Source organism: Ananas comosus, linkage group 5 (assembly GCF_001540865.1).
Source record: "Ananas comosus cultivar F153 linkage group 5, ASM154086v1, whole genome shotgun sequence".
Classification (NCBI taxonomy): domain Eukaryota; kingdom Viridiplantae; phylum Streptophyta; class Magnoliopsida; order Poales; family Bromeliaceae; genus Ananas; species Ananas comosus.
In genome coordinates this window covers 3,000,487-3,013,424 of record NC_033625.1, presented here as the reverse complement: position 1 = coordinate 3,013,424, position 12,938 = coordinate 3,000,487, and the positions used below count along the sequence as shown (strand labels likewise).

At 37.0% G+C, this 12,938-nt stretch overlaps 1 protein-coding gene across 1 annotated transcript; it reads left to right on the top strand.

Annotated features, from left to right (window-relative positions):
* On the top strand, window positions 7,965-9,028 carry LOC109711085. The gene has a single exon (XM_020233984.1). The coding sequence runs from the start codon at window positions 8,149-8,151 to the stop codon at window positions 8,836-8,838; it is 690 nt and encodes a 229-aa protein (XP_020089573.1). The 5' UTR covers window positions 7,965-8,148; the 3' UTR covers window positions 8,839-9,028.

Sequence of the window (12,938 nt, the reverse complement as noted above, 5' to 3'; positions counted from 1 at the left end):
AGACTCGTCTCCTTCTCACAGCAAACCCTAACATCACGTGCTTTTTCGTTCCGGTCCCTCTTTTCCCGCTCCGAGACCGAGGGTTTTACTCCCTGGTCCCTACTCGCCTCGTCTCCTCTCCTCTCCTCTCCTCCCACTGAGCTCCTACGGTTAGGGTTTCCTTTAGCTTTCGGAGGATCCATTCCCTCGGCAGAGGAGATGATGTACGGGGAGCGCCCTCCGCAGCCGCAGCAGCCGCCGCCGCCTCAGCAGCGGCGGCGCGACGACTCGCTTCTCCAGCAGCAGGACGGCATCCAGAGCGCCATCGCGCACTGCAAGCGCTCGCTCAACTCCGCCAGAGGTATTATTACCCACCGCGCGGCGGTTCCCGTCTCCACTCCTTAAATTTTAAAATTTTAAATTGTGCAGAGTAATTTATTAAAACGGTAATTTTGGCGATCCCTCATAATTTATAGGTTCGGAGTCGCCGTTGGTGCGGTCGATGAGCGATCCAGGCGAGGGAAGATCGGAGATCATCGAAAACGGCTCTGATTGATGGATAATATTTAGGGAAGCAATAGTTGAGACTTGAGAGAGAATGAGAGAGAGCTTTTCTCCTTCCTCTGTTCAGTTGCAGTTTTTTTTTTTTTTTTTTTTTTTTTTTTTTTTTTTTTTTTTTTTTTTTTTTTTTTTTTTGCCTTACTCCCTTTGCTTACTTATATATTAGTTATTAATTATATATATACATGCTCTGTAACTAATTACATCCCTATCCGAGAGAAGTAGAATCTAGTATCCTCCGCCGTTGAATCCTTGCCCAAATAGATCACCACCGTCCAAACAACATGACCAGTGCTGCAGCAGTGTTTCATCCTGAGAAAGTCCCTTTCGAAGAAGCTTTCGCAAAGCGGCGTTAATGTAGGAAAGCGGCTTACTGACAATCCCTTTTTCAGCCATGAACCGTTGAATCGTGGTGTGTTTCTTTTTTTTCTTTTTTTAATTTCTCTCCTCGATTCCCGTGAATTTTCCGATCAATATTATTAGAAATAGCAGGCGAAAACTTGGATCAGAGCCTGGGGAGGGCAATGGACGGTGGAGATTGACCCGAGTAATCACTGCTACGCGTGCGCTCGCCCCGTGTCCATGTCCAGTGCTTTTGCTCTCTCTAATCTCTATCCGTTGAGTGTGGGTACGAAGGAGATGCAATTTGTCTGGGTGAGCTTTAGTTGCTGCATGGGACTGGGCACCGCACACGTTAGAAAAGAAAAGAACAGAAAAAGAAAAAGAAAAGAAGAGAAAAGAAAAAGAAAACCAAAATTGGAGCCGTATCTGGTGCGGGACAGAGTACGTGTCGTCAGGCACTAATAAGTTCGGTACTAACGCACCCACCACACGAATCCAAAGCTCCTCTCTCTCTCTCTCTCTCTCTCTCTCTCTCTCTCTCTCTCTCTCTCTCTCCACACTCTAGAGTGAGACAGAGAAAATTAATTATAGTACGTAAATGCTTGTGCGTACTAAAATAAGAGATTCTATTATTTGCTTTACCTTATCGTTTGCGTTATTAAATTCAATAATTTATTATCAATACCATGTAGGTGCCCGTTACTGTCATCTATCGGTCAACCACTGAACCAGATAATTAATGAACTTCTAGAAATACTTTTTTAGGTGACGATTATTTTATGTTGAACTAATTACAACTTATAGGTTTGGAATGCTTTTAGAAGTATTAAATTATTTGTGCTTATAAATTTTAAATCCACCGGCCAAATTTTTTTACCATCAGGTCAAAAATCAATAATAGCATCTAGTAAGTAATTTAGCGATTTTAAAAGTATTCTATATATTTCGGCTCCTGATAACACCTAGCCAAAGGTTATTATTTTGCGGAAAAGTACATAACCAAGGAAAAGTATTTTCTCCACTTGCAAGTTTTGATATTCTTTTTTCCATAAACTGACACGCCCAAATCCGAATTAAACATCTGACACATCTTTTCAATCTTTTCAAAATAAATTCCTCATATATATTAATACACAAACTCAGAGGACTCAATGCTATTGGTTGGATACATTACTCACATGAAATTCCTTAATTCTCGCTAATTTTAAATCCATAATTTTCTTATTTGTTACCGCCGCCTCCTTTCAAAAACATGCTTTGTGATCAGGATCGATTATATATGTCCAACGGCTAGTAAAACTCATTCCCAGGATCACACACAATGAGTGGAGAGACCATTCTATTAATAAGACCAATGATATGGATACCCTCGAGTGTACCCCAAATTGTAGTCTCTGTATTTACTTAGCACGTACCTTTTAAAATCCTAATTACCTCCCCCACCAAAGGAATATACCTAAAAGTAGGTATTATTTCTTACCCCCCACCTATTCAAGAATGCGCAACTCTCCACTCTTGGATGAATGGAGAGTAGAGTGTACAGTCACTTTTGAATGTACACGTAGTATTTACGGAATAATATCTGTATACTTTTGGTTCTTAAATGATGAGGTTTGTGATGCTTTGATTCTTAAATTTTTTTTTTTTAGAGAGAGATAGATAGCACGATAGCTGCTTCATTTATTTCATTTAGAAATAAACTTAGTTGAAAATATGAATCAACTAGGATTCGAATTTGGGATCTTGAATATCAATCACTAAGCCCTTTGTCACTTGCTTTAGAAAGGGGTCAGTTTTGATTCTTAAAATTTTGTTTTGTTATAAATTATGATTCAAACTTACTTTCAAAGTAAGTCCCCGGAACTAATTTATTGAACTAAATATTAATATGTGCCAATGTGCAAGCGAACATAGCATTATTGTGACGCAACAATAGCTAAGATATAACATCATTTTCAAATCAACAACACATCAATATACAATTAATTAACTAAATTAGATTGTATGACTTAATTATAATAATTTATAAAATTCAGGCTCGGAGTTATATCAAATCAAAGTTTGAAGATCAAAGTATTATACCATTCATAGCCTTAGAATCAAAGTACAATTTAGCATAAAATCTATCATGCTATGTGTGTTATTGGCACTAATGCGTCAACACGATTATCGTATTTTTACTTTATGAAGAATACAATAGGAGGGTAATATATTAGATAAAATTTTAGTGGAGAGCTCTCCAACGACAATGACGCCTTATTGAAAAGCACTTGATTCACTGCTACATATTAGTTTTGCCTTTATCGAAAAATTATTCAAATATTTTTAAAAGATAAAATTTAAAAATTAAAAATTTAAAAAAGATAAAAATAAAATTGATACATAACAGTAAATCAAGACTCCTAAATGAAACACCTCCGGACAACAAATTTGGTAGGGGCATTATTGTAAATTGAAGCTACACATAATGGGATGATTAATTCTTGGTTTGTGGTTGCTTCAAACATGGCATGTAATAGTGCATGGTGCACCGTGACAACGATATTTAAAATTGATTGTGATATCAACGTAACCAAATAATATATTTGTCTCTAGCGGACCAGATATAATTATGTTATCATACTCGTTTACAACAACGATTCGTTGGTAGTAATGATTAGGAACCTGGGCCGAGCGTTACCATACCTTGCCTTTCATGTTAGGTTATGTTATCAATGGGCTTTACGATTACCAAAGTTAATTTCAAATTTCATTCTAATTCTCATATTTTTCCTAGATTGTAAATTACACCGTATATCTATATATATATATAAACTCAAATTTCTAGGAAGGGATATTAGGGCTTGTTTAGTTCATCCATTTTGAGTATGGAATGAGAATCGATTTGATCAAATCCGGTTAATTTTGTTTGGTTCGCATGAATCGATTTGGAATTCCTATTCCGGACTGGAATGGGAATGGCTCATTAGACTTCAACTTAATTCCGGTCTTCTAGCTCGGATTGAGATTTCATTTCGGAAGCCCACTAAGTTCTCGAAACCTATGTGACATCTCACCCTCCTTCTCTTCACCCCTTTCTCATCAAAAAAAAAAAAAAAAAAAAACCTATCCTCTCTTAAAACTCTATTCCTAACCCACATCAATAAAAGTTTTTAAAAATAAATTTGATATTTTTGTGGAAAAACTTATTAGAGAATAGTATTATATTTTTCAAAAATTTTAAATAATATAAATTTATATTTGAGAGTAAAATTAGTATTATAGTATCCTATAATTTTTTTAGTTTATACGAACCAAACAATGAAATGTGAATAACTTATTCCAATTCCCAATCCACAAATAAACCAAACATCTTGGGAGAGTGAGCCATTCCAATTACCATTCCAATTCATTCCCATTTTATTATCCATTCCAATTCCACCCATGAACCAAACAAGCCCTTAAAGTAATAGATTAAGGTGATCACATATTAATGCATTCCTATACATCTTTCCACTCTGCGTTGTCTTGTCTACGTGCTGCCACAAATTTATTAATCACTGTAACATGTGGGATCTTTGACTCCTAAACAAAAGTTTATAGATAGATGAGTAATTAATGCAATAAAAATATTAGAAATTAAGAGATGATATTAAGAGTAAAGGAGATGCTACAGAAATAAGGGACTAATTGGTGCATGCGCGCATGTGAGGCCTTCCGATACCTGCACATGCTTCTGTGCTCTACCAACCTGCTACAATCTCTCTGCTCATACAAATATACAATGGCAAAAAAAAAAAGCAAGGATATGCGAATAACTCAAAGGAAGAGGGTAATATTACACTTTAATTCTCGTCTAATCGGCTGTAGCAAGAAGCAGCAATTATGAACTGGGTTTCTCGCCCCAAAATTTGAATTTTGAAACTTATACTTCTCCGAGTATCTTTAATTAGTTATAAAAGATTTCTTTATAAAATGATATAGATAATTGCTGGATTTCGCATTTCTTGATCTGATCCGAATCGTAGCAGTGCATGGCTTGGATAGAAAATTAAAGAAGTGCGGTTAGTTTCTTTAACCATCCCTCATTGTTCCGTTAGCAGTGAAAAGGTGAGAAATGTTCTTCAAGAGTCCTCTCGACCGCATTGAGGGAGAGAAGTTGGAGTTTAGGCTTGCGCCTCTCGAGCCATGCTAAGGGAGAACATCAGAATGACCGTGCACCGCACTCTTAAAATTCGACCATGAAGATCTTAAACTTGTGATTTGATTTATTGGGCATGTTATACAAAAAAAAAATCAAATGATCTATGTATAAAAAATTATAAAATTTGTACACTTAATTCCTCTCTGGGCCAATTTGTTATTTATAGTGGGCTGTAGGCCTGTAAAAAATGAAGCAAACAAGTAATTAACAACTGGGCCCTTCTGTCGTCAACACCCTTTCTTGTACTTGTATTTGGTCCATTTATAGTCAAAAATAGATGTCCAACAAAACCCCCCTGTGTGACAATCTAATTCACCATTCGTATTGCTACAAAATTTGAATGTCGTGCGTTATAAAGAGTAAATTAGAGCATCTCAATGCGGCGATGGTTGGACCATCCCACACAGTGAGGCAATCTAAAGTATTGTCTATGTTATCATAAAATTCGAGCGCCGCATGTGATATAGAGTAAACTAGACCATCTCAACACAGGCGAGAGGTCCCATGTATCGTCGCAAGGCACTACCCAATACAAGTTCGATCTCAGAACTCATTCGCTAATGAAAGTATAACACCCCAATAGTCCCACATCGAATGGGATACTGATTCCGATCAGTTTATATGAGATCTCGCACGCTAATAATAATAACCGGGCTTAAATATTTTGGGGCCGATGGTTTGGGCACAACGAGTTATTATTGCTAGCGGGTCGAGTCGTTGCAATTGGAATCAGAGATGAATACCAGCCGGTTTAGCTCATGCGGGACAAAGTGCTACACCAGCGAAGATCTCGTTTGGACCCTGACGTCCTGATCTGTCTTTCTATGATCTGATTTGGACCCGACGAGGACGTCAGGGTCTAAATAGAGAGAGTTTGTAACGACCCGACAAGGTTCCGATCCAATCCGTTTATATGAGGCCTCGCACGCTAGTAATAATAACTGGGCTTAAGCATTTTGGGCCGGTGGTTGGGCCCAACGAATTATTGTTGCTAGCAGGTCGAGTTGTTGCAGAAAGTACAGTAACCATTCCCCAATCCTCAAGTTCATGAAAGTGAGCATCAAGATCATTGTTTAACAAAATTAATATTCCAAAGATGCAATCTAGCAAACATTAGCTCTTTTACTTAATTTGGATCAGAAGCAAAAATGTAGAAAACAAAATATTTCAGCATGCTAGATAGTGATTTGTGACAAAAAAAACTCTATAATGTCTCCAATTTTGTAGGACTTCATTACTAATTTGGATTAGAACTACAAAACTAGACTCAGTACCCTTTGTTGATAGTTATTTACAACATGAAAGGCACAAATAGTAGACATTGTCCTTACAACAACTGTTGCCATGGTTAGTTTCTTTCCCAAGTTCCAACAAAAGCAACAAAATTCCCCTCCACATAAATGCAATATATATTAATGCAATATATTAGCGTTACAAATATTTATAGTTTGTTTTTGTCCTGCTTTTGTTAGAGGGCAAAGTCCAAATTAAAGAGCTCCACGTAAAAGGTGCATATATGACTAATTATTGAGGAGAACATTTCTCCCTGTTTCTTTTTCTTAATTTTGTCCTCATCAATCCGTGGAAAATGCGGAGCACCAAAACAAATGAATGGTGCGTCCTTTCTCCACCTAACATCAATTAACAGGGATTTTGACTCGATCATGACTAAGGATGACAGACCCGATTAGCCAACCGTTAACGGGTCGGGTTATAATAGAAGTATAATTAAGAAACCTGTAAGTCAATATGAACAAAGCAGATAGAGTGCTATCTATCTCTCAAAAAAAAAAAAGAAAAAGAGAATCCAATTCCTCTGATAAGCAGGTCAGCTCTCGGAATGGAAATGCCATCTTGTTGAGTAAATGGATAATCCAATACAAACTGCATGACTAAATGGGGATGAAAATGGATTGGATATTATCCGATCCGAGTTACAATTTTTTTTGGGGTATGGAAGAAGCTTAGAGTACTCATTTTTTTCCAGATTCACATGTAGCTTATCTAAATCTGTTGAATATAAAATTATATAAACACCATTCTCTTCTAGCATATTAATTTCCTTCTATTTAGTTCAAGTCCACGTCATGGGCCTGCAAAAAAAGTCTCGAGCTCAAACGTGAGAGTGAGTGTTGAATATAAAATTATATAAATATCGTTTTCTAACAGATTAAGTTTTTAGAGTACAACGGTTGTTTTACAAAATCCAAAATTGGTTTAATATAATGTTAATGTATACAACATTCGCATTGAGTCCATATTTGATATTATTTTCGTTATTTTTTTTATGTTTTAAAAATCTTATAAATATGAATTAGCAAATCTTTTTTCGTTTTTAGTTCTATATATTTACAAAATATTTGATTATATTAATATCATTTAATATCCGATCTATTTTTTTTTTTTACCGAATATAAATTTGAATTTCAGTAATCGACTAATATCTTAATTTGAACCCGAATCCGACATAAAAATATAGATATGGATATATAATGGGCATTATCTGATCATATATAATTTGCTCTCAACCCAAAACCTAAGCCTAAACTTCAACTACTTAAATATATCTAAGAATCATCTTAATATATCATCATTGGATTGGATCACAAAAAACTCTAACAATTTCGACCAACCAAATAAAACCCCAAAAAACGCCCAACCACATAAACCACCAATCCAATAGTGTGTGTGTATATATATATTCGAATAAAAGGATGTGCGGTAAGAATAATAGTGGTCCTCTAAGATTGAGTGGGTAGTTGATTGAATAATATAATCTAACGGATGAAAATAATCCATTATGTGTACAAAAGGACATATACTCATCTCTCTCTCTCTCTCTCTCTCTCTCTCTATATATATATATATATATATATAAACACCAAAAACAAATAAGAATTCCTGTTCGAACTAAACTACTGCTAATAAGTAATTAATAACACCACATTACCACCACCAACACCTTACCCTTCCACCACCACCACCCTCTCATTTACAAGTTTCAAGTTACAACCCCAACCCCCCGAATCCCGTACTCTCGTCCCCCTTCTTAACAGTTAAACACCCACCACCACACAACCACCATGTCTTTTTCCCCCGACGCCGCCCCTTTAGCCATGGCAGCTGCCGCCGCCGCCAACGGCGTCGACAAAGAATTCTCCTCCGAATTCCAAGCTTCTTCTCCGAACCGCCTTCGCCTTCGCCTTCGCCGCCGCTGCCTCGTCTGCTGCGGCGCATGCGCCGCCGTGGCAGCGGCGGCTGCGGTGGTGATTATCATCATCGCGCTCACCGTGTACAAGGTGCGGGAGCCCGTCATGACCATGAACTCCGTCGCCGTGCGGAACCTCGACCTGCAGGCGTCGTCCTCCGCCGGGATTCTGGCGGCCAACATAACGGTGGCGGCCGACGTGTCCGTCAAGAACCCGAACGCCGCCACGTTCGAGTTCGGGCCGAGCGCGACGGCGGTGTACTACCGCGGCCGGGCGGTCGGCGAGGCGCGGGGCCCGCCGGGCACGGCTCTGGCGCGGCGGACGGTGCGGATGAACGTGTCGGTGGACGTCATGGCCGGCCGGGTGGCGTCCGACCCGGCGTTCGTGGCCGACCTGGCGGCCGGGTCGGTCGGGGTGAGCACGTCGACCAGCGTCGGCGGCAGGGTGCGCGTCTTCGGGCTCCTGCGCCACTACGTCGACCTCGTCATGAACTGCTCCTTCGCCGTCGCCGTCCCCGCCATGGCCATCCTGAATCAGACCTGCCGGCAGCACGTCTCCCTCTAGATGATCTTTTCCGTTGTTACAAACTTACAATACACTGGGGTTCACCAAATACATATATAATTTTTCTTTGAAATAGTTTGTAGTTTGGTGTATACTACTCTCCCTACATAAGAATTTTTATCTTCTGCGTACATGGTTTATTTGAATTAGCGGCATCCTTCCATAACTATGAAAAGTTTCTCAGGCAGAAGAGTATTTGGATACAGCAGCAATTTATACCTTTGAGAAGTATGCATATACGTACATATGAAATATCTTGGAGGATGTGGAAATAAATAAATGTGTTTGTTGGGAATGCATACGCAAGATTCCTTTTAGAATATGAGCAATGTGAGTGGAGGGACGTTTACAGGCATATATTACCCGTATGCACAAACTCTTTCCTTTCTTTTAATTTAATGAAAATAAAAATAATACTCTTTATAAGATAGTGGTGACAGCTGTATACACAGTACTTTAGAAATTAATTATAAGAGGTTTTCACTGCGTCCACAACGCACATTAAAAAGCTTTAATGAAGGGGCCCAAAATTAAACAAATGTCTTTTTCTCGTGTAAAAGTCAAAATAAAGCCAATCACTCTGTACCACAAAATATCTTTGTACGGGATGTGGCCGGTGGCTTCCAAGAATTGCACCGAATGCTGTATCAATAGCATTAGGTTGCACAAATGTCAATTTCAAGTTTCATCCCCCCCTTGCTGAGCAGTTATTTTTGTACACAATATTAATAAATGTAAAGTAGTCTAAATAACACTTTTAGTCCACCGACCGTCCATAGAGCAAGTAGCAAAGGGCTTGGTGGTTGATATCCGAGACCCAAGTTCGAATCCTAGTTGATTCACATTTTCAGCTAAGTTTATTTCTAAATGAAATAGACGAAGTGGGTAGCGTGCTACCTATCTCTCTCAAAAAAAGAAAAAAAAAATCTGCCAAACAGATAATATTCTAACTCTCATATTTTAACAGTCTGGGTACTACGATATTTTAAAAACATCAAATACTTATACTTATAAATTTCACTATTAAATTTAGCTTTTTTGAATACTTTTATTCTTTAGATAATACTATTAAAGCAGCCATTCATTCAACTATAGAGAATCACTATCATCTTAACTACACATTTCTTAATTTAAGGGCCGAAAACCTAAAGTACAAATGATCTTGATACTTAATTTTAAAAGTATAGGAGTTCAATTTTATATTTTAGTCTATATTAACTCCCGACTGAATATTTTAGATTATTGTAATTAAGTATAATTTCATTGAAGTAAATAAGGATGTTCTAATGATATAGTCATCTTAATTATGATGGATGATGTGATAATAATCAGAATTCATATTATTATTATGTTAACGATCCATTATTCTATAGCCAGCAAAATTGGACAATAAAACTTAATTACAGTAATTTAGAAATTTTGAATTAGAAGTTGCTAAAATTAGAGTTTGAGGAATAAATTGTCAAAAACTAGTTAAACCAATAGAACATGTACTTGAATCATTGGTCTGTTCAGAGACACTGTTGAGCTTAATTCGATCAGGAGGAGGTGACTTGTGTGTTCATAATTACAGCCTCTTCCATGTGCAACTACATAAGGAATGCTTGGTCCAACTTGTCTAGTCCAATTAAATTCTCCAAACAATAGTTAGAAACATACAACTAAATAATACATGCTTTTCCACTCGGCATGTAATTAGAGAAGGTTAGAATAACATAATAAGGTGTAGGCTCATCAAGAGAAGTTAGAATACAGTGAAAAATAAATAAATAATTCATCTGGGTACGTGTAGTCATGTGAAAGGCATGACAAAGCAAGAATTGGTTTAATTAGTAAAAATAGGTTGAGGTGAGATGAAGAGTATTTTAGATTTCAGCATTTTTTTTATTATAAGAATTTTTCAGAAAATGAACTTGGCTATAAATGAAAAGTAATTAACACTACAATAAAAACGGTCTATAGCGACACTTTTAAATATAGGTACATGTCAAAAAAGTGCTGCTAGCTAAAATTACCGACACTTTTAAAAAGTGTTGTTATATGTGGGGTCGGTAGGTATATAGTGACAGTTAAAAAGTGTCGTTATAACCTAAAAGAGTGCTGCTAATTTACCAACACTTATTTAAGCATTTAGCAACCGCCGAAACTCTATCTCGTTGACTGCGGTGGCGGAGGAGGACGACAGGAAAGGCTCTTCGTCTACAATTTCAGTAGATTGAGTGAAGAGAAAAGAAAAGATGGTAATTGATTTTTCTTTTTTTTTCCTTTTCTGTTTATAATCGGGTCAAATGGACTGGGTGTGGTGGGTTGAGTAGAGTAATCTTTTATTTTTTGTTAGATTGGGCTTTATATTTAGGCATAAGTAGATGTTTTTTTAAGTTTTAGCATAAATGGGAGGATTAGCTATAACTACTCTTTTTTTGAGAGAGAGAGAGAGAAAGGTAGTATGCTATCAGCTTCGTTTATTTCATTTAGAAATAAACTCAGCTGGAAATGCGAATCAAGTAGGATTCGAACTTGGGTCTCGGGTACCAACCACCAAGCCCTTTTGCTACTTTATTTTTGATTACTTTAGTTACACTTTATTTATGATTACTATATCTAATCACCCAACTTCTTCTGGAAACCCGCGTCCGGCACTTGGTCCACACTTTTAGCTGCTAAGCCCGCGTCCTGCAGCCACAATTTTTGGGCCGAAACTTAGAGCCCAGAGGGTGATTGAGGCCTGTTATCAAAATTATTTTGGATAAACTGGAGTGTTGAATTTTCAACTGAAATCGACCTCAATATTTAACATTCTGAATTTTTTTAAATGTTTCACTTTACGTTTACCTTTGTTTTTTATTAAAGGAAAAAATGATTATCCACATCCAATGCCTCCCTATTTTTAGACATTATAGCATCTATTTCCCCATCATTTTTGATGTTTTAACTCTGATACCTGAGTTCCCAAGTTCGAAACTTAGTTACTTCATATTTTTAGTTAAATTTATTTCTAAAAAAAATAAACGAAAAGTATAATATGTTATTTTTCTATCAAAAAAAAAAAAAAACTCCATCATCCATGAAGTTCCAATACTTTTTTTATATATTTTAAAATTGGGTTGCAGTATGCGAAGTATCAGACAAAAGATGAGAAGCCCAATCATGCATTCATGCATGGTGCATAAAGCAGTAGATTAGTTTTACTAAATATGGCCAAATCTACCGACCGTCCCTAGAGTAAATGGTAAAGTGCTTGATGGTTGGTATTCGAGACCCAAGTTCGAATCTTAGTTGATTCACATTTCCAGCTAAGTTTATTTCTAAATGAAATAAACGAAACGGAAAGCGTGTTACCTATTTCTCAAAAGGAATATGGCCAAATCTAGTCAATTAATTAATTGCGATCGCATCTTATGTATCTATTTGTTAATTTCGACTTCAGCTTCACCTGTATCTATTTATTTATCTCATCAATTGTAATACCTCTTATACATTGAAACTTCCATTTACTCCGCACATTTTCAAAACACAAAAATAGTGGGCACATATGAAGGAAATAATAATCTTCTTTATAACAGTTATAACACAAAAAATGTTTCATACCAATCATAGAATGTCAAGAGAGATTGAGAAGGTCTAATTAGGGACATTATTATAATTTTAACATTAAAAATGATGTTTTACATTTTTATTTTATGTAATATGAAAGCATTAAATCAAATATTATTAATTTTATGCGAAATAACCATAGCGAAGTGCATACATCTAATGCATATATCTTAATATGCAAAATAAGGCTGAAATAAAATTGTTTTATTAAAAGTATATGACATATTTTTGGCCATAATTTACCTGCTTATAATACAATCGCCTTTCTATGCATTTCAACAGCTATTGTCCATATCAGTCAACAGCGGTACACCGAGACGTACCAAAGTGACTCCTCTGGGCCGTCAATATCCATCAACATCAATGGTGCCACGTGTCATCTCACAGTCACGTTTCCCCGAAACTCTTCTCCTCCGAAAGAATTTTCGTGCATTTCAGGGGGGGTACTAAAACGACCAACGGCTACAGTGGACTCGTGACTCCTCCCACTCCGCCGCGTACGTTGC

What these genes read in the sequence shown, in the direction of transcription:
- LOC109711085 (XM_020233984.1), top strand. Translation starts at nt 8,149, where the DNA reads ATGTCTTTTTCCCCCGACGCCGCCCCTTTAGCCATGGCAGCTGCCGCC.